The 25,656-nt window shown below is 44.7% G+C and overlaps 4 protein-coding genes across 5 annotated transcripts; 1 reads left to right on the top strand and 3 right to left on the bottom strand.

Annotated features, from left to right (window-relative positions):
* Positions 1-192: 192 nt before the first annotated feature.
* pofut4 (protein O-fucosyltransferase 4) lies at positions 193-4,016 on the bottom strand (the record flags this gene model as incomplete). Its single annotated transcript, XM_083686048.1, has 5 exons — positions 193-1,480; positions 1,702-2,324; positions 2,449-2,829; positions 2,927-3,262; positions 4,011-4,016. 5 exons carry the CDS (start codon positions 4,014-4,016, stop codon positions 1,330-1,332), a joined length of 1,497 nt encoding a protein of 498 aa, XP_083542174.1. The 3' UTR covers positions 193-1,329.
* Positions 4,017-4,234: 218 nt separating this feature from the next.
* On the top strand, positions 4,235-9,092 carry rab9b (RAB9B, member RAS oncogene family). 2 transcript variants are annotated; one of them, XM_083686348.1, is made up of 2 exons: positions 4,235-4,276; positions 5,238-9,092. In XM_083686348.1, exon 2 carries the CDS (start codon positions 5,342-5,344, stop codon positions 5,948-5,950), a length of 609 nt encoding a protein of 202 aa, XP_083542474.1. In that variant the 5' UTR covers positions 4,235-4,276; positions 5,238-5,341; the 3' UTR covers positions 5,951-9,092. The 2 variants fall into 2 exon arrangements, with proteins under 2 accessions (XP_083542474.1, XP_083542475.1); XM_083686349.1 differs by lacking the exon at positions 4,235-4,276 and adding an exon at positions 4,699-4,722.
* Positions 9,093-12,848: 3,756 nt separating this feature from the next.
* Positions 12,849-18,752, bottom strand: plp1a (proteolipid protein 1a; the record flags this gene model as incomplete). The annotated part of the gene is made up of 7 exons (XM_083686047.1): positions 12,849-13,016; positions 15,222-15,287; positions 15,399-15,472; positions 15,635-15,803; positions 16,067-16,223; positions 16,691-16,877; positions 18,749-18,752. 7 exons carry the CDS (start codon positions 18,750-18,752, stop codon positions 12,849-12,851), a joined length of 825 nt encoding a protein of 274 aa, XP_083542173.1.
* Positions 18,753-20,765: 2,013 nt separating this feature from the next.
* On the bottom strand, positions 20,766-25,633 carry pcdh20l (protocadherin 20-like). The gene is made up of 2 exons (XM_083686739.1): positions 25,558-25,633; positions 20,766-25,050 (listed from the first exon to the last, which is right to left on the bottom strand). The coding sequence occupies exons 1-2, from the start codon at positions 25,603-25,605 to the stop codon at positions 22,522-22,524; spliced, it is 2,577 nt and encodes an 858-aa protein (XP_083542865.1). The 5' UTR covers positions 25,606-25,633; the 3' UTR covers positions 20,766-22,521.
* Positions 25,634-25,656: the final 23 nt, after the last annotated feature.

Here is a 25,656-nt window from a genome sequence, read left to right as displayed (position 1 = left end):
ATCTCCACAGAGGAACTCTGTCAGAGTAACCATTGGGTTCTTGGTCCCCTCCCTGACAATGGCCCTTCTCTGCCCTATTGCTCAGTTCGGCTGGGCGGCCAGCTTTAGGAAGAGTCTTGGTGGTTCCAAACTTCTTCCATTTAAGAATGATGGAGGCTACTGTGTTCTTCGGGACCTTCAATACTGCAGAAATTGTTTTGTACCCTTCCCCAGATTGCGGTCTACAGACAATTCCTTCGACCTCATGGCCTGGTTGTTGCTCTGACAGGCACTGTGGGACCTTATATAGACAGGTGTGTGCCGTTCCAAATTATGTCCAATCAATTGAATTTACCACAGGTGGACTCCAATCAAATTGTAGAAACATCTCAAGGATGATCAATGGAAACAGGATGCACCTGAGCAAAATTCGAGTGTCATAGCAAAGGGTCTGAATACTTATGTAAATGTGATATTTCAGTTTTTTTATTTTTAATAACACTTCTAAAAACCTGTTTTCGCTTTGTCATTATGGGGTATTGTGTGTAGATTGATGAGGAAAAAAAATTATTGAATCCATTTTAGAATAAGGCTGTAACATAGAAAAATGTGGAAAAGGTTAAGGGTCTGAATACTTTCCGAATGCACTGTATATTGCACAGGTTTTTCACTGAGGGTTGGGGTATGTGTGCTACAGAACCTGACTTGTTCCTGAGAGCATCCATGGAAAATTAGAGATTGGAATCTTTGTGCTTAGCTGTTTCTGTCTCGTCTTGTCTCATCTCTCTCTCACTCAAACAATGTATTTTATAAACAAAAGCCTTAAATGGCAACTTAATATAACATTCACATGAATACTATTTGGTTTAAGGAAACACTCTCCATTGTCCTCTCTCTTAGTCTATTTGCTGATTGATTTTGGACCTCAACAGTTCATTGGCATTGTGGTAGACTCTCCAATCTGATCCCCAGGTGAGGAACCACAGGTCCAGATCCACAGATTCACTATGGTGATGTCCCCTCTGATTTGGGAGTGAGAGACTGTGAACATGTTCCTTCTTTGTCCTTCGCCCCTACACCTTTGATATGTACAGATCTGAAAGAATTGAATAGATGAGAGCAATAAGGCGGATGCTCCAATTAGCCATCACCATGCTATCACCTATCCGATCCCTTCAGGTCTGCAAACACCAAAAAGCTAGGAACTAAGGGAAGGAACTAAGGGAAGGAACTAAAGGAAGGAACTAAAGGAAGGAGCTAAGGGAAGGAGCCAAGGACCGATCAGGAAGCAGACATCCTTGTTTCTCTCAGAAGCACCTTGGTTTGTAGGTGTGGGGGTACACGTCTCTATCAGTGCTGTCCTCTGGCTCTGCTGACTGACATCTCCTGGATGTGATGCCACAGCAGAGAGGGGTCCGACTCGTTGTGTCTGATCAGAGACTCCAGACCCTCTGCCTGGTCCAGGCTCTGCCAGTAGTCTTGCGGCCACATCTGCAGCCAACTGCCAACAGAAACACACATACACACACACACAGAGAAATTCATCTGGTTAATCGCAGCAATTAAAACTACAAAATAAAGCTAATAAACAAGGCAGTCAGTCATATAGATCTGGTGGACAATGGCAAGTCCACTACTTTTCATTCAACCATTGTCTTTGGACTGTATGATTGCTGCACACAGGCAAAGTCATATTCATATCATGGCAGAAGTGTACTGTACCTGTCATCGGAAGCAATGTCCTGGATATCTCCGTACCCTGGGCTAGGCAGAGGGCATCCCATGTGAGCGTTATTGGCCATCTTCGGCTGTGGGGGCGGGCTCTGCTTAGGGGCTCTCCGATAGGCCCGCTTGGCTGCCAGTCGGGCGTTCTCTTGGTCGCACACGTAGCACTCGAATCCATTGAGGTAGTTGGGCTTGCTCATATCATTCACGCCCCACTCCCTGCTCTCCAGCCCCTCCAGCAGGCGAGTATTGGTAATACGGCTGGGCTTCTTGAACTCTAAATACCTTGCGTACTCATTGTCGTCCTCGTCCAGGGATTTGAGGAACTTGGCGAGGTCCTTTGGAGAGGGGAAGTCGTCGATGAGGATGGCAGAGCGGGCGTTGGGCATCCAGTCGGCTACAGAGGAGGAGCCCCGATAGACGGGCACGCAGCCCTGGTGCAGCGGACGCCACAGCTTCTCCGTCATGTAGTCTGGGCACAGACCGTTCTCCAGCGCCAGGTGGAACTTGTAGCGAGCCACGAAGCTCATGAAGAAGGCGTCCTCGCCCGTGGCTGTGTCTGTGTTCTCTAGACGCTCTGGCAGGGCTTTATTGTTCAGGCACTTCCCATAAGAGTCCACCTGGAGAGAGGAGAGAGAGAGGGTGGACAGAGAGAGAGAGGAGACAGAGGTAGAGGAGACAAGAAATTGAGTTGGCAGCCCTAGAAAAAATCTCCTTGGAGAAACCCTATGGATAGCACTGTACCTCTATATACTTCATGAGCTCCTGGACGTATCTGTCCCTGTCTGAGGGCACGTCACAGTGTGACTGCATGTACAGCACCGGGGCCAGTCCCTGCTTCCTCCAGCGGTTCTTCTCCTGGAGAGACACTGCCACTGGCTGCAGCAGGTACCCCAGAGAAGGCAGCCACTGCAGGGTCAGAGGGTAGTCCGACCCCCTCCTAAATGTAGCCGTATAGTTAAACAGACGGATCCCTGGCGCATGGGAGAGGACGAAGTTGTTCATGGGCGATTCCTCGTGGAACAGAGCCCAGGTCTGCTGAGGAGGACGGGGGAGTGGCGCCTCGTACGCCCGGTAGTCTGTCCCGTAGAAGATGATGGAGGTTGTTCGTCGGTGCAGCTGGACCTTTCAAGACCAAGTCCAAGTTTAATCATACCTGTACAGCACTCAATACAAGCAATGAGGAATGACAAAGTTAAAAGTGTTCTATTCATGCCGGTACCTTCCGGTTGCGGGTGACCAGACAGGAGGAAGTGGCACAGTCGATGCGTTCGGTGTCGCCGGGGAAATGTGGGAAGAGCCCGGCGCTCCACCATAGGAGGATGGGCAGCTCCTTGTTGCCACGGGAGTCGTTGTTGCCGGGTCCTCGGTAGGAGCTGATGGAGGTGAACTCCATGTCAGACAGAGCGCTCTGGGGCTGGAAGGCCCCCCGGTCACCTGCATCCAGAGGGTCCAACAACAGGTCCTGAGACCAGGAGCAGGGCAGGGTGGACAGGAGACACAGCAGCTCCACACACACACTGGACAGCAGCCTGACCAGCCTGACCTCCACAGCCATCTGGAATACAGACATCAGGATCAGACACTCACACTGCCACACACAACCAACTAGTCAAGTCTTCTCTAGCTACACTATATACAAGACAGTTGTCAGCCTTTGACAGTAATCTCTGATATTGCATTCAGGGGAGTCTATGGTTGTGTGATGTGCTCTGTCAGTTTCTATAGGACATAAGTCCCATTTACTGAATTTACGCATGTAAACAGCAGCGATGCAGCAGCTTCAGACAACGGTATTATGAAATCGTATTGCAACGTGTTGCATAACAGACATCAACATAACAGACAGTTGAACGTGGCTAACTAGCTACTACAGAGCATCCACTCTACATGGCTACCCAAGTCGAGCGTCTAGATAGGGTAAATAAATCGTAGTTTTTCCTACCACTATCAATGCAAACACATGAAAGTACGTTTCCCTGTCTTCTTTTCTGTGGCAACAATCAGAAATTTTCCCAGGAAACGTTTATTTGGGACTGGGAGGAGAGGGGGGGAGGAATATTTTGGGGATACGACTGGGATCTTCTTCTGGAATTCCTCTATGGCTGCATCACCACCAATTTTAAGTCTTGGTGTAGCGCCAACTGTAGGCCTGGAGGGGAATCCGATTATTTTTGCAATTCAAGTTACATATTTTTCACATTTTTCCTTGGAATTAAAATGGTTATTTATATCATATCATTTCAAGACGTGATTTGGCTTTCTCATATCATACTCGCCTGATCCTGTCAACTCTCTCCCCTTACCCACATGCGACTGCCTTCATTACAAAAAAGAAAATTGATTGCACGATGGAACAACAACCTATCTAGATTATGATATGCATTCCTGATTATGTCATTATGAATATCTGAATAAAATGCTGTCCACTCCATAGACGGACTTTAGGACCATGAAACGACACTGCCTGCTAAAGACCAGCGACGAAAAACCACCCCAGCAAATTCACGTCACGTCAAATCTCAGATGGAGAACTGTGAAAGCCACGATTCATATCTCGGTACAGAAAGAGGTAAAGATGAAGGACTTTGTTCTTAAGATAAATTGCTGAGGTGCACACGTAATCAAACGATTCCGTGCTTTCGTTGTTTTGTCTGATATCTCCGAATATTTCAGAATGTCAACATAAGCCATCCTTATCCTTGGGCTAGCTGTGTTGACACTGGCTAGCTTGCTAATAACACACAGTGGTTGTTTCTTTTTTTTCTTTTTTTTGCACACGCTTACAATGTTCGAAACCCAAACTTTTTGTGATTCGGTTGCGAAAGGTAAATATTTTGTAAGGACAGAATAAGAACAACACAGCAGGTTGTTTGGGTAGCAAGAGAGATGGACCGGCGCAGGCGCAGTGTCAGCTGATCCCAGTCGTTCGTGTCCTCGTCTCCCTGACTCATCGTTGTTGTTGGACGTGCTCTCCGGTAGTAGTAGTAGTAGGGATACGCATGCAACTGTTCGTTCGTGAGTTATATACTATTCATAACTCTTCACTTCTCTCTCTCTCTCTCATAAGTCATATCTGTGATCCACGCATTTAACACATTTACCAGGGTGATACAGATGCAGTACATTGGTCGATTTCCTATGGTTTAACATGGTCATGTCCGATATGACCTAATACATTGTTTTTGCATAATAGGCAAAATCCTAAACTTTTTGTGAATACCAGTTTTGTGAATAGGCCTTACCCTAAATTTCCTGTTGTGCTAGTTTCTAGCACAACCAATCGGTGGCTTGAGGTGAAGGGGGAGTTCCTCTTTACAGTGTCATTCAACCCATCAGGTGCCTCTGAGGGGTGGTAAAAAGCAGAAACATTAACTGAACACAACTGCTTCTGGTATTTTATCTTCTCTTTTGGGACAAACAAGGCAATCGACATGTCAACATAAATGCTAGTGTTTTCCTGCAACTGGTTATCAACCTATGTATTGTGCCTCTGTTGTACAGTAAACATTTAATCTCTCTTTCTCCCTCAGGTTGTATTGACCCTGGTCAGTAGGCTAGCAGGGAGGCCTGGACTCAGTGGTCAGTAGCCTAGCGAGGAGGCCTGTTGGCCAGCCAGCGGAGGGGTGGGGTCGTGATGAGTGGGAAGAGCCTGCTGCTGAAGGTGATCCTCCTGGGGGATGGAGGCGTGGGGAAGTCGTCCCTGATGAACCGCTACGTCACCGACCGCTTCGACTCCCAATCCTTCCACACCATCGGGGTGGAGTTCCTCAACAGGGACCTGGAGGTGGACGGCCGCCTGGTCACCCTGCAGATCTGGGACACGGCCGGCCAGGAGCGTTTCAAGTCCCTGCGGACGCCCTTCTACCGCGGGGCCGACTGCTGCCTGCTCACCTTCGCCGTGGACGACCTGCAGAGCTTCCAGAACCTGGGCTCTTGGAAGAAGGAGTTCATGTACTACTCGGACGTGCGCGACCCCGAGCGCTTCCCCTTCGTGGTGCTGGGCAACAAGGTGGATAAGGAGGACAGGGAGGTGGGGGAGGACGAGGCGCGGGCCTGGTGCGAGGAGAACGGCTGCTGTCCCTACTTTGAGACCAGCGCCAAGGATGACACTAACGTGGGCGGTGCCTTCGAGGCGGCCGTGAGGGAGGTTCTGGCGGCCGAGGACCAGATGGACCACGCGCTGCTGAGCAGCACCATTGATCTCCACGGCAACCGCAAAGCCCCCCGTTCTTCTTGCTGCTGATTGGTCCTGTAGGAAACGGCCCTTTTCGCCCCTTCATGCCTCTCGCTCTCTCTCGTCTCTCGCCGAAACTGTCCTGTAGCACTCTTGAGAGCCCCAAGGTGGCGCTGTCTGTGGTACATGCAGGTACAAGCTACTAAGACTGACTGTCCATTCAAAAATGATCTGGACAGGTATTGGTACAGCTGTAGGGATGTAGTAGGGATGTCGATGCCTATTGAGGAGTATTGGGTTGTCAGAAGATTTGTTAAAATGGTCGGGTTATCAATGCAGCCAAGGTACGATGTAACAGGTACAGCTACAATGTAGGCTCAAAGGTACCTTCTGTTTTCCAGCTCTCTGTTTCCAGCAGTGTTGCACAAAAAAAACAAAAAAACTGCTCTCTCTAACCGGCTTAAGCTTCATCTGCCTGTGCAGAGCTTTTACCATATCTCTCCCGCGGTCATTTTAATCTCTAATGTTAATCTGAGGTTTAGAGATTCGCCTCTGTGTTCCTCCACTCTCCTATCTGTACAAGAGCACAGTGGGCCATCGTTTCTGTCTGTCTGTCTGTCTGCTGAATGTTCTAGGGTTTCACGGGTACTTTGAAAAGAGAGACGCCCTATCGAACTGACAGATCTGGTGACAGTGGTTAGCTAGCTGGAATAGAATACACTGACACAGACAACGCCTGTAAGTGATGCTGTTCTCTCGATACTCAGACATCTGGTTGGAGAACTGACAACAACAATGACACACGCACATTACTGTTCCAGTCCAGGAGAAATGTTTGCTCCATAAAAAAAGGGAATATATTTTGATTTGTTTTCCAAAAGGGACTGATTGTGTTCGCTTGCTCTGTTATGGAATAGATGCAGTATGGTATGTACTGTTGCTATAATTGTGGTACGATATCTTTACAGGATGACAAAGCATTCTCTTCCAATTAGGTTTTGTACCTCTAATGTACCAGTTTTGTCAATGTTAGTGTGTGTGTGTGTGTGTGTGTGTGTGTGTGTGTGTGAGAGGTATTGGACACCTCTGCAATCTCAATTTCATTCCTTAACGGTGAGAGCATATTTGAGATTCCTTTAAGTTTTGAGGTCTTTTTTCTAAGTTAGGAAATAGCATAATGCCTGTTGTCGATGAAGCACATCTGTCCCACAAAAGTGACTGCTGTTGGCAGGTCCATTTTTCTTTTGGAAGAGTTGATTTGTGATCCATTACTTACTTAGGGCTTTTAACCTGTGTGTTTGAGGTTGTTATCAAGGTCTTTTTCTGTGTCACTAGAGGGTGATGATAATGGCATGTTTGTTAGCCCTCCTGCCTTGCCTATCACATTGGCAGTCCTTAAAGGGATAGTTCACCCAAAAATCACAATTTCTTATTCTTTCACACACCTAGACTGGCCTGTTCACCAGTAGCGACACCGTCTGTGAAGCACCTGCCATTCCATCGGCCACAGCAGCCGATAATGTAGCATAGCTTTGGCTAGCAGTTTAACATGGATGCTCAATCTAGCCCAATAGCATGGCACAAATATATGTTAGGTCTCAGCTGCTGTGGCCAATGGAATGTTAGGTGTCTCACAGTTGGTGTCACTACTGGTCAACAGACAACGTCTAAGGTATGTGAAAGAATACGAAATTATTTTTTGGGGGGGTGAACTATCCTTTTAAGCTAATAGTGTACTAGGCCTCCTCTAACTTTACTAATATGCCTTGTTTTTAGTTGGTGAATGAAGGTCTTATTTGAATGCGAAACAGCCTGAGCACAAAGAGAACCGTTTTACCTTTAATGTATAGATTTTGCCTTTCATCTCCTCATAGTAATGAGTTCTCACACTTATCAACACCTATCTGAAAATCAGGTATGTCAACCAAAAGCCTAGAGATAAAAGGTACCTTAATAATAATAATAATAATAATAATAATAATAATTTAACAAAACTACCGAAGTTTACCTACGTTTTACTGCCTGTACCCGATTTGACTATTTTAGTGGTCTGGTATTTTCCAGTGTTTCACTTATGGTATTGTTTGTTGGTATGGATTACCTAACAAAACAACAGTGTTGCATTAATACGATTATCTTCCTCTTTGCATGTGAAGTTCACAATGGTTAAATTCACGTTTCCACATATGTTTTCTACACTTGTTTGTATACAATATGACCCCATAGACTCTGTTACAGATAATTAGTCTCAGTATAGATTTGATTACTGTTACAAGGGAGCTTCACTGTGAAAGAGAAAACAGTTCAAAACAAGCACTGTGGTACTGTGCTACGCTCTCTCTTGAAAATGTGATTACTCAACTTGAGGTATTTACAATAAACACAGTATTTGATCAAATGACAGACAGTGTGTTCTAAATCATGGTACTTTACATATGAGATTTATTAACTAATGTGAATGGGGGTCAATGACGGATAAGGGTTTTGAATAGGCCAATTTTAGAATACAAAAAATGGATAAGGATCTTTGGCAATTGTTCAAACATTTGGAATGTTGTGCACACGTGCATTCATAAAAAAAACATTAAATTAAGTGAATTTAGTGTTTTTTAAGCAAGATTAATAGAACATGGCCTTAAAAAATGTCATGTGGTGAGACCGTGATTTATCTTACAATTAATATATTTCCTTAACATGCTTAACATTTTAACAAGGTATCAGTAATAGAGCAAAATGTTTGGGAAAAAAAGTGTTTGCATTTCTTTTGAGTTTCTGTAAATCATGATCTTATATTCATATTCCATAACGGCACTGTCTCTTTATGTAGTTAACAGACCTATTTTTCCTGTAAAACCCATAAAACTGATAAAGTGTATACAGATAGTATCCATTTAAGCATACTGTATCAGTGATGAATGTTTCAGCCACAAAAATTTGATATTCTATTTTGAATTTAATACAGTTATTGCCATTATTGGTTACACCACATGATAGATGTTGAGAAGACCACTGAAAACATTCATTAAAAAGTGGAACACACATTAAGAGCTTTGTAGTGAACTACACAATGTTTGGGGGACACAAACATTTTATTACACTCGTCACATTTTATAAAAAAAAAAAAAAGTGCAATGCACATGATGAGCCATGTAGAGAACTTGATTCATTTTTGATCATCAAATAATTTTGATCGGAATCATGCAGGCATATCTTTAAGCCCAGGCATTTCTGAACTTTGCCCAATCTTGGCTTCTCAACTTACAGGAGCGTGAAGTTGCTGGCTCGGGTTCTGAGATGACAGCATGAACATCTTTCATGAAGTAGAAAAAGACATCTGGAGTTTGTGGCCACATGAACAAATTATTTTCACCAGACTGCCGCAGGCTGCCAACCTGTACTTCCTCTCCCACAACCTTAGGGACCTGACCTATATAGGGAAGCTCACCATAGGTTACAATCACAAACTTGCCACATAGATCTTGAACACTAGCTTGTTCCCTTGGTGGCTCGGGAGTGCTTGAGGGATTCTCAGTGTGGTGCATGGTGTCTCTTAGCTCAGTGAGGGACTTTTGTGAGAACTCTTCTCTGTTTTTTCTGTTTATTTTTGGTCATGGTGTCTTTCCAGCTAAAAGACAACTGTTTTCATCTCTGGACAGAAAATTTACAACAGCTTGTTGTCCCTCTGCTGACAGTTTCTGAATTTTTCACTTACTCTTTGTTTTACCATGACGTTACCTTCTCTTTTTCTCATCTCTGCTAGTTGTTTCCTCAGATGGAAGACATGTTTTCTCAGTTTACACTTCTCTCTCTGCAGACTTTTGTAACATTTCTCTACTGAGGATGTATTCTTTCTCTGGTGTGGAGGACACTGGTGGATTAAACTCCTCATTCAGAGGTATGGGGTCTACCACAGCTTGAACTGCATTTTCTGCCTGCTCTAGTACTAGGCTTACATCTCCATCAGCTAAAACTGGTAGAGTGTTCTCCATAGATGGTGGTGTAGTCCAACACAGCATTTTCCATCTTTTTCCTATCCCTGTAACTTCTGAATGCAGCCCTCCATTTGTCTCTCTGTTTCTTCTTCTGTCTCTCTGACAGCTCACTTGTCTTTAAATATGTAATCTTTCCTTGTTGTTTTCTTCTCTGGTAGCTGAAACAGTAGCGTATAATGATGTCATGCCATAAATCTTAAAGTTTGTACATAGTCAATTTTATTTTAGACTAATGATAGATGACAACAGAAAGTTCAACATGTTACAGAAAAGATACAATTCCTCCTAACATGACAGTTAGAAACACACTAGAGAAATATGGACTTCATGTTACATTATAGTTCTTTTGTATTCCTTTCTTTTCTTCTAGCAAGGTACTCAGCTCTTGCTGCAGGGTCGGAACTAACTCGCTGCCTGTGGCGAGCGTTTTTTTCTTTGCTTGTGAGTGCCATCTAGGAAATAGGTTAAAATAATTATAAGTGATTAATAAATGCATAATTACCTAAATGACATTTCATGCGATAAATTGTTTTGGCATTTCTCTCATAAAATTGTACAAAGATGAAAACAAATGTTCTTTCTGAAATATTGGGGGAAATGACTGAAATCTATGCCCAATTATACTAAAACTTATACTAAAATAATGTATGGAAATCATTAATTAAATATAAATGCACAGAAACTGCCAATGCAGGACATATGTATCATGTATAACGTTCTGCAATGGTCACACCACATGATACTTGGTCTCACCACATGATATTTTCAAGTTCAATCAAATTTTACAGGCATAGAATTGGCCACCTAAAAAAAACAGGCATTCTTCCCACCAAAGTTCACTATCAAATTTATCAAAATTTAGATTTGCAGATAAAACTTAATTTTCATCGTTTTTTTTAAGTCATACCACATGACATCCAAATGTGGCAACTACATTCCAGCAGTTAAAAAGGTGATTTTTTTCCAAATTTGAGAGACTTACTAACCTGCTCGATGTTTCCTTGGCGCATGCAGCTATATGATGTCACTTCTTGTCCTTGAATTGTTTTAAAAATAAAAGTCCCAAAATTGTATTTTCTTGATGGTTTCTCGCCAGATGATATCTCATAAAATGAACATCTTCGGACGACATACATTTGTATATTAGGATGGAAATATAAATGCAAACGCTTTGCAATTTTGTCCAGGAATACAAAACATGTTTGACATTATGCCAAATGGGGCAGGAGATAAATTGGAATAGATTTAAAGTAATTTTAAACAAGTTTTCAAAAGCAGTCATGACTGGACGGTTGTACCACATGATATTTTGCCACTTAAAATAACAGAAAAATGACCAATAACTAAAAGGTTTGGAAAAGTTAAAGTGGGTATGTATATGGGAAAGGTACTAGATAGATGTATGTTAGCTTTTTATGCATTTAGACATTTATTTTAAAAGGGAAAAAATGCAGTTGGCCACAAAAAAGTAGGTGTCACGTCATTGACCCATGGATTGTTTTAAAACATTTGATGAAAACATGGAGGTCTAACAGGTTATGTATTGAAGGAAACATTTTGCTGAAAGTATCAGATGTCACATTTCACAGCTACTGAAAACATTTAGGAACAGCCATAATGTGCTTTTATGATGGATAATAATACTGTACTTAAGGACAGTGTATTCCTACATTTTGTTGTTTAGATTTTGTGCTGATGCAGGCATAGTACCATGCTGAATAACATGATGCAGGCTAACTATAATGTTTTGATTTCTGATCGTCAGATCATACAGGAATGTGATATTGTACTCCTGAAAATTCATTATTTTAAAGGGCGCCTACTCTATAATCAAAGCTATACATCTCAACATATCATTCTCATAACAAAGTCTTGTCTCACTGTAACCAATACTAATGACTGGGTTTGTCTTGGTTGTTCTACATTGAAACAGGAAGAAATTACAAAAGAATGTAAACAGTGATGGTTTCTTTGCCACATGGCTTGTATGAACATCGCGACTGGTATTTTCAACAATACCTCCTCAGTGTTTCCATTAATCAGCTTTAAACTGTGTGAGAGGTATGTAACTGTGTTCTCTTGATTGCCTGTTGTAAATCCAGTAGCAAACTCCTTTTGATCCTCTGTTCATTGCACTATGGAGGTCAAGACTGGTTGTGTTTACAGGCTGATGTAGTGGTGAATACTATCCAATACCGTACTCTGAATAAACCATGCAACATACAGTACCAAATAGAGGAAATGTCTGTGTGCTTTTGTTTTCATTTGTTTTTGGAACTGACAGTAAAATATATGTTGTTAATTTCAGATCATGAAAAAGGATATGCTGAAGGTCATGTTTTCTTTATTCATCTTCAAAATAAGGAGGAAAAGATTTGGCCATAATAACAAAACACGGTAATGTTGCATATTCTGCCCTCAGAGAGGACAGGAAGAAAAAGATCAATGCTTAATGTGGTCATCTTTTCCCAGCATATCCTCAGTGTCCACATCTCAAATTATTAACTGAGAAGTATAGACCCACTTGGTTATGAACATATGACTGCATGTCTGAACGTTTGTCTCAAACATACAGGACTGCATATCGATAGAAATATTTCAAAACAAAGTTGAAACATACTGTCGAGCCCATTTATGGCTTGGTTCAGTGAACGACATGCAATAATAACACCCTGATCATAATACTGACTGATACCTACTGTGAAGCACCAACTTGAAGACAAACTTAGAGCAAAACAATATGCAGTATGAACTAAAAAATAAGGGAACTGTACCAGTAGAGTTGGACAAAGAGGTCAGGGTATCTGAACAATAGTACTATAGTCATATTTAACATTCAATTGTGCTAAAACGCTAAGAAGAAAAGCTGGTAAGCTTAAGAAAATTGACGGAAAGAAAATGAACTCTTCCAAGTTCAAGGAATCGGCCCTCTCCCAACTGCTCAATCTAGAATAGTGGGTAGTTAGGGGATGCTGTCAGGAGTCTGATGTCTTAGTGGCGTACGGGGAGTGTACAGAGAGCACAGCGCCCCTGTCCTTCAGCAGTCTACCATACAGGGCGGAGCTCTTCCTCTCCTCCTTCTCCCTCCGTCTCTGCTCCTTCAGGTACACCTGGCTCACTGCCAGATGGAGGGAATAGTGCATCTGGGGAAGAGAGGAGAGGATACACAACACCCAGGTCCCTGAGAGAACGGGCCAAGGATACTAGTAGTACTAGTCAACTATTCTACCACATGTCACCTTATCTTTTCACTCACTCCAAGATAAGACATTTACTGAGAGGCGTTACATGGATTCTTTAAAGACCACCTTTTATTACCAAATTGTTACCAACATACTGTAACATAATGAAACACAAACAGCCAGCCGTCAATTCACAAAACCAACCTGTACTGTTGGATAAAGCTTCCACCAAATTGGATAATCTATATGCTACATTACAACATCTTTTGTTAGTAGCCATCGATAAAAGTGTAAATTGTCATTAAGATTAGTATGTTTATCTACAGTAGGTAGTAGGATTTGTTATACAATAACTACAAATATTTCCTAGGTAGTTACAGAGACAAAACAGCAACATTTTATCTCTATAACAGAATCTCAACTCACATGAGTGATACCATGCACAAACTGCAGGGGGAGATATCACACCTCAATGACACACTAAGTCATCTTTAGAGATGATTCAAGTTCTAAATAACACAACGTCTGCTAAATTAGAAGGCACCTGTTGCAACTTTTCCATGTCACAATTAAAAACAGAGAGGAACACTGTTGAAATCAGTACAAATTCACTAAACATGCCTGTGCTGTCCCTTTATCAGAGAACAAAATCAAATCAAACAAACCCTATTTCTACCATCCTATCCCCTCACTCCTCTCTCTGGATCTATCACCTCCAACAGAGTGGGTGTCATCCAGCAGTGTGCATGTGACAGAAGGGCTCTATTCAGGCCACTGGGAGATCTTACCCCCTCTTTGTCATGAGGACCCTCTCCTCTGACATGCAATATGACCCCTCGCAGAGACCCCTGGGCCCCAGACCCCCAGGCCCCGGGGCAGGTGGGCCCTAGGGCTCCCCACTGATTGGCTTAATTTCTATGCGGTCCTGACTCCATTGTTGAGGCCTTTATCATGCCCGTGAGAAAAAGCCCTGAGGTCAGAGAGAGACTGCAAACCCACGTTTGTCTGCTGCCAAGGCAACCAGATGTGAGGGGTGGTACCCTTGGTAACCAATAATCCCTACGCCCTATCATGAGCTTTAACACTTCTAACTGAACATGCAAAATAAATGTTATGTTACCTAAGTTATGTGTTCGGTTTTACATATCATTCATGTTTCAGTGAGGAACTTCTAAAACATACAGTATACGCCTGGCACACTAGCCTCAGCAAATAAGAGGAACAAGTCAACCTTTTACAAACAGGCGACACAGACGTGATACAAATGGAGGACAACAATAACACTGACAAATGAATAATTTGAAGGCAGCCTCAGATCGAACAAAAATATGACTTGAAAAGGACCAGTGTCAAAGGCAAAGCAGCAGACCTTTTGATAAGAAATACAAGGAATATAAGTCATCTGGATCTCAACAACAGTCCCTCTAACCACCCATTGTACTGTGACAATACAGGGGAAGGTCGGTGGTGCTAGAGGAAAAAAAATGAGAGAGAGTAGAAAATGTTCCAAGTCCAAGGAACCAATTTGAGCAGTGTTTCTGGTGGAGGAGAGGGAGGGGGTGGGAGAGAATCATGGCTGTCCCTCAGGGTCTCATTGTTGGGCAGTGACGGAAGGACAGCAGACACAGGAAGTAGGAGAGTCTAACACCGCGTGCCTATCCCCTTTCTCCCCAGGTACCGCAGCACCGCAAAGTTATAGGTGGTGGACACAATGTAGGTGAGCTAAAGAGAGAGAGAGAGAGAGAGAGAGACAGAGAAGAAACCAGAGAGAGAGAGAAGACAGAAGACTTAAACAAAGTAGATTCCAGAAGAAACTCAACATCTCATGCAACCGTACCATTTCTTTCAATCTAATGCGAACCTTAAATGACTCAGTTTGATACGTTGTATTATATTAACAGAGCATGGTGGTACAATAACCGTCACATTCACGCGGCTGGAAAAATACCAGACATGACAACATTATTATGATGTTTCTATCAGCTGAGGCTGAAAGAACAGAGGGGTCAGTGAGACGTCAGTGAGATACTCATCAGTAATGGAGGCCAGAGATGCCGTAACACCCACATTGAGTGCGTCATAGTCACATGGGACACAACGCTATTGTACCCCCCCCCCCCCCCCCCCCATGAATCTGTAGCCCCCAGCGAAGGAACAGTCACTCACCAGAGCCAAGAGCGTGATGCCAGCGCCGGCGAAGGCAGAGATGTACAGGTTATAGGTTAGCCGGAACTGCGAAGCACAACACGGATTCAATTAACTTTAGTACAACATTATCAATACCCTTGGGGCCCCTCTGTATCAGCCACGACAACAAGGTTCGGTGACCGAACTATCCCTCACCTCTCTTGTTTTGCAGACAGTGGACAGCGTCATTCCGCAGGCTTTGCCTGGCATTGCGTTCCACGGCAGCAGTCCTGAACAATTCATTTTGAAAATGTCAATCGTTACTTACATTTTCTTTCAGGTAAGGTCAGTGTAATTGTTCCACGGTGTGGATTTGACTGATTCAACATGACTTTCTCAGTAGAGCACGGAGACTGTGAGGTGGTGGTGGTGGTGGTGGTTTTGGTCCCTACCGTACTGCCTGGCGTCGATGCAGAGCTGGTTGATGCTGGCGGGGGTCTCTGTCAGGACCGTGATGGTGTGGCAGGTGGAGTCCATGTTGTAGAAGAAGTACACGGGCAGGGCGGAGAAGGCGAACACCAACAGCCACACCACAGCCAGCAAGTACGTCACCACGATGAACTGTGGGTGGAGGAAGACGTGTAGCCGTTGCTGTAAACGTAGCAGTCTCATCCTCACTATGGACGACATCCTGGCCATCCCTCTCCCGTGCTCATCCACACACCTGCCTATACCCTCAAAACTGTCTTCTCACCCTCACCCCTTAACTCCCAACGCATCATCCTCTTCCCTACACCTTCACCCTGATAGTACATTCACCCTCTCATATCAACCTCCACCCTCACCCCCACACCATCATCCTCTTCCCTCCACCCCCTTCTTACCGTGGAGCTAAGACAGCGGCCACACATGGTGCTCCGGAACTCTCCGAAGGTCTGCTTGGCAGCGCTGGTCGTGTAGAATCCCTCGGCCAGCAGCACAATGCAGTAGAGGAAGAAGAAGGAGGCCAGGCCATAGATGACATACTGGAAGTACTGGATACTAAAGAGGAAGAGGAGGAAGAGCAGGAGGTAAGAATGGGCTCAGAGTTTAAAGCTGTTTCTAAAACAGTGGTGTAAGGTCTTAATTTTCACATCACCATTTAGTTGAAGGTACAGCTTCTACAGCTTTAGGAACAACTTAACCCGTGGTGGGCAAACATATATACCACAACATGTGCAGGCTTTGGTTCTAGCCAAGCCTTAACAAAAGCCCTGTGGGACCAGGCTTGACCACCACCCTATCTAATCAGTGAATGATTACCCATGACCCTTTCGTTGTCATTCAGAGAGAGAAAGAGAGACAAATTGAGATGGCATAGCCCGGTGTCAGCGGAGACGCCCGTAAATAACCTCTTTTATTAGGCCTGTAATGATCCCGGATTAATATTGACAGCCAGACTATGATGACTTTGTCGCGGAATATCAGTAATTAAGTTTCAAAGGCCCAGGCGATGGCAGGCCACTCACAGATAGGCTAGGGTAATGTAGTCCTGCAGGTTGCGGGCGAAGTAGGTCTCGATGAGCCTCTCTGTCTCAGTGAGGGCTTGGTGCCCGCAGCCACAGAAGAGGGCGATGCCTGAGAAACACAGCAGGGTGGCCACCAGAGAGGCATAGGGCACTCCACCCAGGCATCGTATACAGCAGTCAGAACAACCTGTGATGTGGGGAGGGTGGGGGGGGGGGAGCAGGAAGACACAACCACAGGGTAAATGGCTAAGTGCTGCATTTCACAGTACACACAGTACAGCAGTCACAGCTTGATTCGGGGAGCTGCACTTTCTGATGCTCAGATCAGGTATCCCTACCTTACCTTATCCTTAAACCACAGTTATGTTGAAGTAGGCTACTAACTGGCAGAATGCGATTTTGCGCACAACTGTTTACTAAGTCAAAACACCTCAAACAACAACCGCACAATATATCATAATGACAGAACATGCCAGAGGCTCGAGCCACCGCCACCACTACCACCACCACCACCACCACCACCACTACAACAACTGTTTATGGAGCCAGCTGTGGCCATAAACCAGCTCGTCCTTCCACTGCCCTGAGTGTCCCTGGCCAGTGCTCTCTGTATTCTCTGGCTGGGCATTCTTCCCCACAGTCATGTGCTGTTTGAATGGGTGCTGGGGGCATGAGGATCTGCCTGCACCGACCCCAGCACTAACCCTGGCTCCTTTCACCACTCACAACGTGGGGAGTGTGAGAAAACTGGGAGGACAGAGAGAGCAAAAGGAGAGAGAGAAGCTGCTTTTGTGACTAGAGAGACAATAGTCTTTGTTCCAGTGCATCGTGGGGATACAAGGGCCACCAATGTCAAGCAAACAAAGGCCAGAGCCACTTCTATCCGCACACACACACACACACACACACACACACACACACACACACACACACACACACACACAGGCTGTAGCCTCCATCTCACACACATGGATTTGCATCCTGTTTTGGGGGGTCTAGGAGCAAGGAGAATCTTGTGACAGTCAGAGGGCTGTCTGAATCTGTGGCGGAAGTGGGGAGAGGCAGAACACACACACACACACACACACACACACACACACACACACACACACACACACACACACACACACACACACACACACACACACACACACACACAGAGAGAGGAGCTGGTACCATTACAGTTGGCACAGATGGCAGGACGGTGCATGCCATTGGTTCTTTGATTAGGCACGTACTTTCTGGCTCTAGGGGTGTGTGTGTGAGAGAGAGAGAGAGAAAGAGAAAGAAAGAGAGGCTGGCGGTCATCCAGATTGCATAATCATGCCAGCATGTTAATCTGTTTTCAAGCAATTAAAAAGTTTGCCAATAGAAGAACACTGCAATGATATAACCTCTACTTAATATGTAGCACAACTCAACGCAATGTAAACAATGCTGTCTCATACAAAGGTTGTAGACTACATTTGACAAGTTTGTCAACTTGCAACTGAACATTGTTCATCATAGCAGCCACATGAGGAAAACTTTCTGAACAGGTGCAAGATTTTCTGCACCTACTGAAAAGAGTTGTAGTCGGCCCACAACCGCCTCAAAAGGTTCCCCCTCCTAAAAAGTGAGGAACTACTAAGAGGTACAGCCGACCTCAATTAACCTGTCAATGACATCATTAGCCTGGGAGAGCAGGTGAAACACTTTCTTCGAGCTGAGTGAGTTTTTCTCTCAGTTGTTGCTCAAATAAAATGCAGTTACTTTCAGAACAAAGTGTCCACTAAAAGGAGGTTAAGTTATTGAAAATTTGAGAAATTGCAAGTGGAAGCAAAGGCGACAATGCACTTTTGGAAAGTAGCCCATGCCACCTGAAGCATGAAATAAATCTCCTATCAGCTAGGCATCGCCGGAGGGTCCAGTCGCCGACAAAGCCAAAAAAGTTAATAACTTTTGATGCCTCCCTATTTTCAAACCGTTGGATTTAATGCTACAATCACATCAATCTAAATGCATGATACTAGAGATAAACAGCATATTAAAGGTGCCGTCCGCAATAGATCCACTTACCCATGTCTGGAAGGAGGTGCGTTCAACACCGGGTACTCCTCTGCTGCTACTTTGCACCGCAGCTGGTCCGCTGATATTATGCGCAACTTGTCCTCGGCCCCCGTATATCAATCTCAACTCTCTCTCTGTTCCCCCAACAATGGACAGACTCGCTGATGGCTGAAAGTCGAATCTTAAAGAAACAATGTCGCTTTTCAATGGACTGCGGGCCCACACTAGAATGGCCTGGGTTCGAGGCGGAGAATAATGATGGGGGTCAAGGTCTCTTGCGCTTGGAGAAATGTACTTAGTTCATTGTTGGTAAGCAGCACTACATTTGCATATATTATATAATTCGAGGCTTTCCAGTAGCTCATTGGACATGTATGGAAGTAAAGTGAGCTCGATATAAGAGGTTAAATGTTAGCTTTTTGGACACATCTGAGACTGAAGATGCTATGCCCTGCACAGATTCACTTGTCTTTCCATTTAGGATTGTCCAGCTGTTTGGAAGTTGAGGTGGTTTTACATATCATACAGGCCTAGGCTGTGCTGAGCAGCACCTTGATATTTGCTACGGCCCTTTATGGGGTCTTATTCTCATTTTGTCTCCCAGCTCTTATAATCCGGATCATAGTCACAGTTCTGAAAATAATGGGCATACGGCTATTCTATTTAAAAACGGCTTCGAAGAAATATGTGATCTGATTGTCAAAGACACTAAAACTGCGTTCCAATAATAATAATAATAATAATAATAATAATAATAATAAAAACCCATGGCTGACATCCCTCTCGCCTCGAATTATGTTTCCCCTGGTTACCACAAAAACAACGATGTCAATATCTCCAACCTAAAATACATATCTAACATGCCATCACTGTAATGATGACACTACCCGATGGATGTCCTACTAACTAACATGCGAGCTGCACTGTCATTTACTACTTTAAACTGATAGCTAGCTAGCAAGCATTGGATAAATACTAGCAAGCTTAACGCACTCCTACTCTACAAACCATGACCAGCAGGTCTGTAGCACGAAACTCTTCCACGAAAGATGACTTCTTTACAGGAGAATGCAGCTGGCTAACTAGAGAGCTAAAAAGGGAAATAGGAACCGTATCTTCATGTTGGCATGTTAAACTTCTAGACTAGACACTTTATACTTGAATTGGAGGGATTTGCACATCAGATTTACCATATAGATTCAAGCAGTAACGTGAACTCCTGGGCAAATGTGTATGGACTACCTGGCTGCTACTGACATTCCCCCTGGTAAGGTAATTCCCGCCTGTCACAAAGTTACCGTTTACAGCCGGGAGCATTTTGAGTGAACTATAATTACGTGGCGTATTAAAATCGCAGAACTCCAGTATGTATGTGCCAAATAACTGGTGTCAGTTGCTTTAAAACACATCAAGACTTGGACTGTGCGGTAGAGGTGTGCTCTTCACTACTTGTGAACGAACCCTTGACAGAATGAACTACACAGGATTCACTCCCTCATCTGGCCAGAAGATGGCAGATTTTCTCGTGATATGCAGTGCACCACAAATAGTTGAAGCTGCCTTCAGTAGGCTCACAGTTGGATCCATTTGAATTTCTCATCTGTATTTGGTTCTAACTGAGAAACCTCAGAGAGAGGCTACTAAACTTGAGATTCCCTTCCATGTGTGTATAGTGACTAACACAGTACAGTCCCAGACTATGCTGTTTCTACCACTCCTCTCTGTCTTTAGACGTTCCACTTTCATTGAACTGTGATGCTTTTCCATACAGAAGGTTACCTTGCTGCTTTGTAAAGTTAAATTAAGGCAGCGATTAAATTGCAGATCTGTGTTTGATTCACACAGCTGGGTGTCTTGAATGGGTTTGCCTGTTCTAGATCAAGTGTCAACACCTGTAAATTAATACAGTGTACATCTGAAACCGCGTGGAAAGTTTCCAATCTAGATTACAACATTTATGGCATTTATCCAAAGCGACTTACAACAAATACATTTGTCTAAGTAGCAGGGGCAATTGGCAGTCACAAAAAATATTCATTTATTTACAGGAGAGAAACTTGTACAGGGGGTTAGTGGGGATGAAGAGGTCTTTAGGAAGGACAGTTAAGATGTAGCCTGAAGAGATAGGTCTTCAATATACGGCGGAAGATAGGTAGTGACTCTGCAGTCCTGATAGCAGTGGGAAGCTCGTTCCACCAGCAGAGCGCCAGGACAGTGAAAAGCTGTGGTGCCAGGCGGACAGCCAAGGTGGAAGAGCGATTGATACACTACCAATTGATTCTTGATGAAAGAAAGAATTTTCTCTGAAGATGTTAGATAAAAGCACCCTGTGCAAAAATGCATTTTGCAATACCACCAGTGTCATACTTTGTTCTTTGGAAAGATTGGTGTCAGACTGATGCGTCAACTGAAAATAATGTGCATGCCCCAACTTGTGAAGATAACTTGTTTTTAAACAAACATTTGTCTCTATTTTTTAGTTTCTAGTTTCTTTTTTTATCCTTTTTTATCCATTTATTCAGGGGAGTCCTTTTGAGACCAAGGTCTCTTTTTCAAGGGTGCCCTGATTACAAAAATATATACACATATTTACATAAAGATTTTAAAAGGACACAATTTACACAGGTAATACATTTGTTTATAGACAACAATCAATTATAATAAGAGCACTCCTCCACTTAGGAATCCTTAATCAGGTTCCTAAAATGGCCCAAACATACACTAAGACTTGCTGCTTTAGTGTCCTGCAGGTCATTCCATGCCCGAGGAGCACAATGACTAAAGGCAGTTCTACCCAGCTCAGAGGAGACACATGAGACCTTGAGGACTAACCAATCTTGAGACCGTGTCTGATAAGTGCTCGGTCTCCAGGTGATGAGGGATGTAAGATGGTATAGGAGTTTATGGAGAATTCCTTTATATACATACAAAAGCCATACTATCCAACTCTACGCCCTCAATTACACTTACTTTGTTTAGTGTCCTTTGAACTGAGTGGGTTATAATGGAACACCTGACAAAAAAAAGAAAGTAATCCTCTTTGCTAGCTACTGTACAGTATTCTGTGCCTCTAGGTGAGATCCAACACGTGGGTGAGAATAGGAGCTCTCAGGTGACAGAGAAAAGCGGTGACTTGAGATGGTGGTGTGCCTTCCCTGTCCTGCCCCTCACCTGTCTACACAGTCCCTCACTCTTTCCCCTGGCCGCCCCACCGGATCGGACAAAGACGCATTGTCATGATATGACATTGGAGCAGCTCCTCTGAGCAGCTCCTTGAGACTTTCATCACCTCCCCTTCAGAGGAACATTAAACCTTTTTGTGTGTCTAAATACCTGAGACTCCCCATCAGTCAAAGTGGGAAATCGGAGAAAGCTCCAATGAACTTAGCGGACCATTACCTCAGTCTTCAGCCCTGCTGCTCAGCATTCTTTCCTCTCTGTGTATGGGGTATCAGGGAGTAATCCCTGGTGATCTGTTCTAATACAGACTTTGGTTTTACTACTTGACCAACGATGACAAAGGGCTTTTCTTGTATTATCTTTTCTCCGCTTTGAAAATGCTTGGGCCATGTCCGAAAGCTCATACTGCCTAATGTTTACTAAAAGTATCTATTACATACTATACTTTTATTAACCCAGTACATTTGGAATACCAACAGAAAAACCTGTGTGTGTATATTGAAAATGTATTTTACTGTATAATTTGTTTCATACTTTACACTGTATAAACAAGCATTTCAAATAGACAATACAGTAGAAACAAGCACTGTTTGCTTTCCCCCCTATTCTTCAGAGTAATGAAGCTCTTTGAGCCTCAAAGGTATCTCATTCTCCTTGCTTCTTTCCCTCCCCTGCTGTCTTTTGCTTCTTTTCTTCTGTTTTATGTATAAAACAACAGTCGCTAGAAACAGGCAGACAGACATCACCATCATGCCTAGACCCACCAGCAGTATCAACTGAGCCTGTTTGATACTACACTCCTCTTTCTCGCAGGCGGGGGTCTCAGTGGGGGTCTGTTCCAGCCGGTAAGGCATAGACCTAGGCACGCTGTTGATGTGGCATGGTTCGATGGTCTCGTTGACCAGCAGGTTGACCCACACAGTGGTGTGAAGCGGGGATGGTTTCCCCCCGTCGCTGACCACTATGAGCAGATGGTGCATCCCCAGGTCCCTCCCCAGCAGACGCTGGGCCAGAGTGATGTTTCCTGACCTGGCGTCTAGACGGAAGGGGCTGCCGTGGTGGGCCGGCTCTCGTGCCGCGATGGTGTAAGTGATCTCAGAGTTCAGCCCTGAGTCCTCGTCGATGGCGTAGATCTTGGTTACCATGGTGCCCGCAGAGGTTGCCGGGGAGACGGTAAGGCAGGAGAAGTTGCTGCTGGGCAGGATGACCTTAGGCTGATTGTCGTTGACATCCTCTACGAAGATGGTGACCCTGGCGACGGAGGTCAATGGCGTGGGGTGGCCGTTATCGCGGGCTAACAGGTGTAGCTCGTAGCGGTCCTGCCTCTCACGATCCATATCTGCTGTACAGCGCAGCATCCCCTGGACGTTGTCCATAACGAAAGGGTCGCTGCTGTTCACGACACGAACATCCACGTTCCCATTCTCCCCTTCGTCAAGGTCCGTCACCCCGATCTTCCCCACCTGGGCCAGCGGAGGCATGTTCTCAGGGATGAAGAAGATGAAGTGAGGCGTGAGGAAGACTGGAATGTTGTCATTCTGGTCGAGGATGTGAATAGACACAGTCACGACGGACTCTAAAGCAGGAGAGCCACTATCTCTAGCCAGCACTGTGAGTGTGTGTACGTCCTGCTGTTCTCTATCCAGAGGCACTGACACAGACAGTTGACCAGTCACACGGTCCATTTTAAAGATGGCTGCCACGTGTTTTCCCAGTCTGTACGTGACCCTGCCGTTCTGTTTGCTGTCTGCATCTGAGGCCCTGACCCGCAGTAGAGATGCCCCAGGCAGATTGTTCTCCCCCACGTTCAGCTGGTAATGTTTCTGGAGGAACTGAGGAGCGTTATCGTTGACATCCACCACCATCACCCTGATCACTCTCTTGGATCCTGTGGCAGTTAAGCCCTGAGCAGTACGATGACACCTTACCACAGAAATCTGATATTCACTTTTCTCCTCGTAATCTAAAGGCTTTGATGTGGAAAGGAGATATTTGCCATTCTGTGGGCTCAATGAGAACGGCACCTCACCATCAATGGAGAGAGACAGGTCTTTAGAGCTGCTGTCCCCCATCTCTAAGAGAGCCAAGACAGTAGGGGGCTGGTTCTCTAGTAACACTATCGTCTGGTTTTGATGCTCCGCTATGAACCCGATCTTTATCGCTGGCTCTTGGCTTGCCACGGGGAGCACAGATACAGTTACCTGAGTGTCTGCTGTGGGGCAGTGAGGGCCGCTGGCTAACACTTTCAACACCAGCTCCTCAGAGCTGTCACTCTGGAGGTCTTGCCTTAGACTGATCTGCCCGGTGTGGCTGTCCAGGCTAAAGAGCTGCTTGGCCCGCTCGGAGACTTTGGGGCTGAGGGAGTATGTGATCATGCCGTTGGTGCCCAGGTCGGGGTCTGTGGCTCTGATGTGAGCCACTACTGTGCCCCTGCGTGAGTCCCCTGGGAGGACTGCGCTGTAGGAGCTGTCTGGATCAAACTCTGGGCAGTTGTCATTAACGTCGATCACTGTTACGAGCAATGTCGCAGTAGCGCTCAGCGGGACAGAACCGCAGTCTGTGGCGACCAGAGTCATCTTATGGAGGCTTTTAGCCTCGCGGTCCAAAGCACTTTTCACAACCAACATTATGGTCTGTCCCTCCCCTACAACCACATTGAAAAACCCACCAGCACCCTCTAGGTGGTAATGCAGCTCTCCGTTGTGGCCACTGTCCCTGTCCTGGGCCTGGTCATCCAATGGGAAACTAGTACCAACAGCCACACCCTCGGACACAATCAGAGGAATCTCATTGTTTTCAAAATGAGGTGCATTGTCATTGATGTCCTCAATGAACACTGTGAACTTTATAAGCTCTTCCAAAGGACCCACAATAGCATCGTGTGGAATGATACATTCCCCAGCCTGTTGTTCCTCTGGACAAAGGGACTCACGGTCCATGCGCTGTTCAGTAGTGTACAGGTCCCCCGTCCTCTTGTCTATCCACAGGTACTTCTGGGTCAGGAGAAGGTAGGGAGGGGGGAAAGTGGTACCGATAGACCCGACCCGAACGCCAGGCTCCAGCTCCTCTGGGACGGAGAGATGGACGACACCACACGCCATCTGCCTGAGGAGGACCATGACAAGTACATTCTAAGGGAGAAACAGAAAATGGCCTTAGGACACAGAGGGAGAACATTGTTGCCGAAACACACAACAATGAGGAAATGATTGTTCAAATTATTTTTTTTTGCACGTGGACCTAAATTACCATTAAAACCATCAATTAATTACCATTAATGATGTAGTATTAACTGTGGCATTTCTGCCTCAGTAAGCTCTTTGAGAGGGGACTGTGCATGAAAAGTAATCTGATGCCCCTCAACCCATGCACCAGTTATTCCAACCTAGATCTTTGCAAACAACAAAACATGTCTCTGCAATTATAAAAAGGAATATGTACCAAATATCTACACCAGGATACAGGATATGCCAATAATATTACCTATTACCCATTTACTACCTTTGCCTCGTGTGAGAACTACAAAAAAAGGAATGGCAATAATCCACAATTTGATATGCTCCTAAAGAATAAATTTATAGCATGAGTCTATGAATAAGAACATACAATCAGAGATATCAGTTTGGTGGTTCACTGACCTGTAGTAGTTCAGCCCAGTTCATATTATCATAAGTCCCATGGCCCATAGCCCTCTCACATGTTACCTGTGTTCTCTGCCAGACAGTGAGATCTGAAAC

This window comes from Argentina silus (assembly GCF_951799395.1).
Source record: "Argentina silus genome assembly, chromosome: 15".
Lineage (NCBI taxonomy): Eukaryota > Metazoa > Chordata > Actinopteri > Argentiniformes > Argentinidae > Argentina > Argentina silus.
Note: the sequence above shows the minus strand (reverse complement) of the source record. Positions and strands in the feature narration are given on the sequence as shown.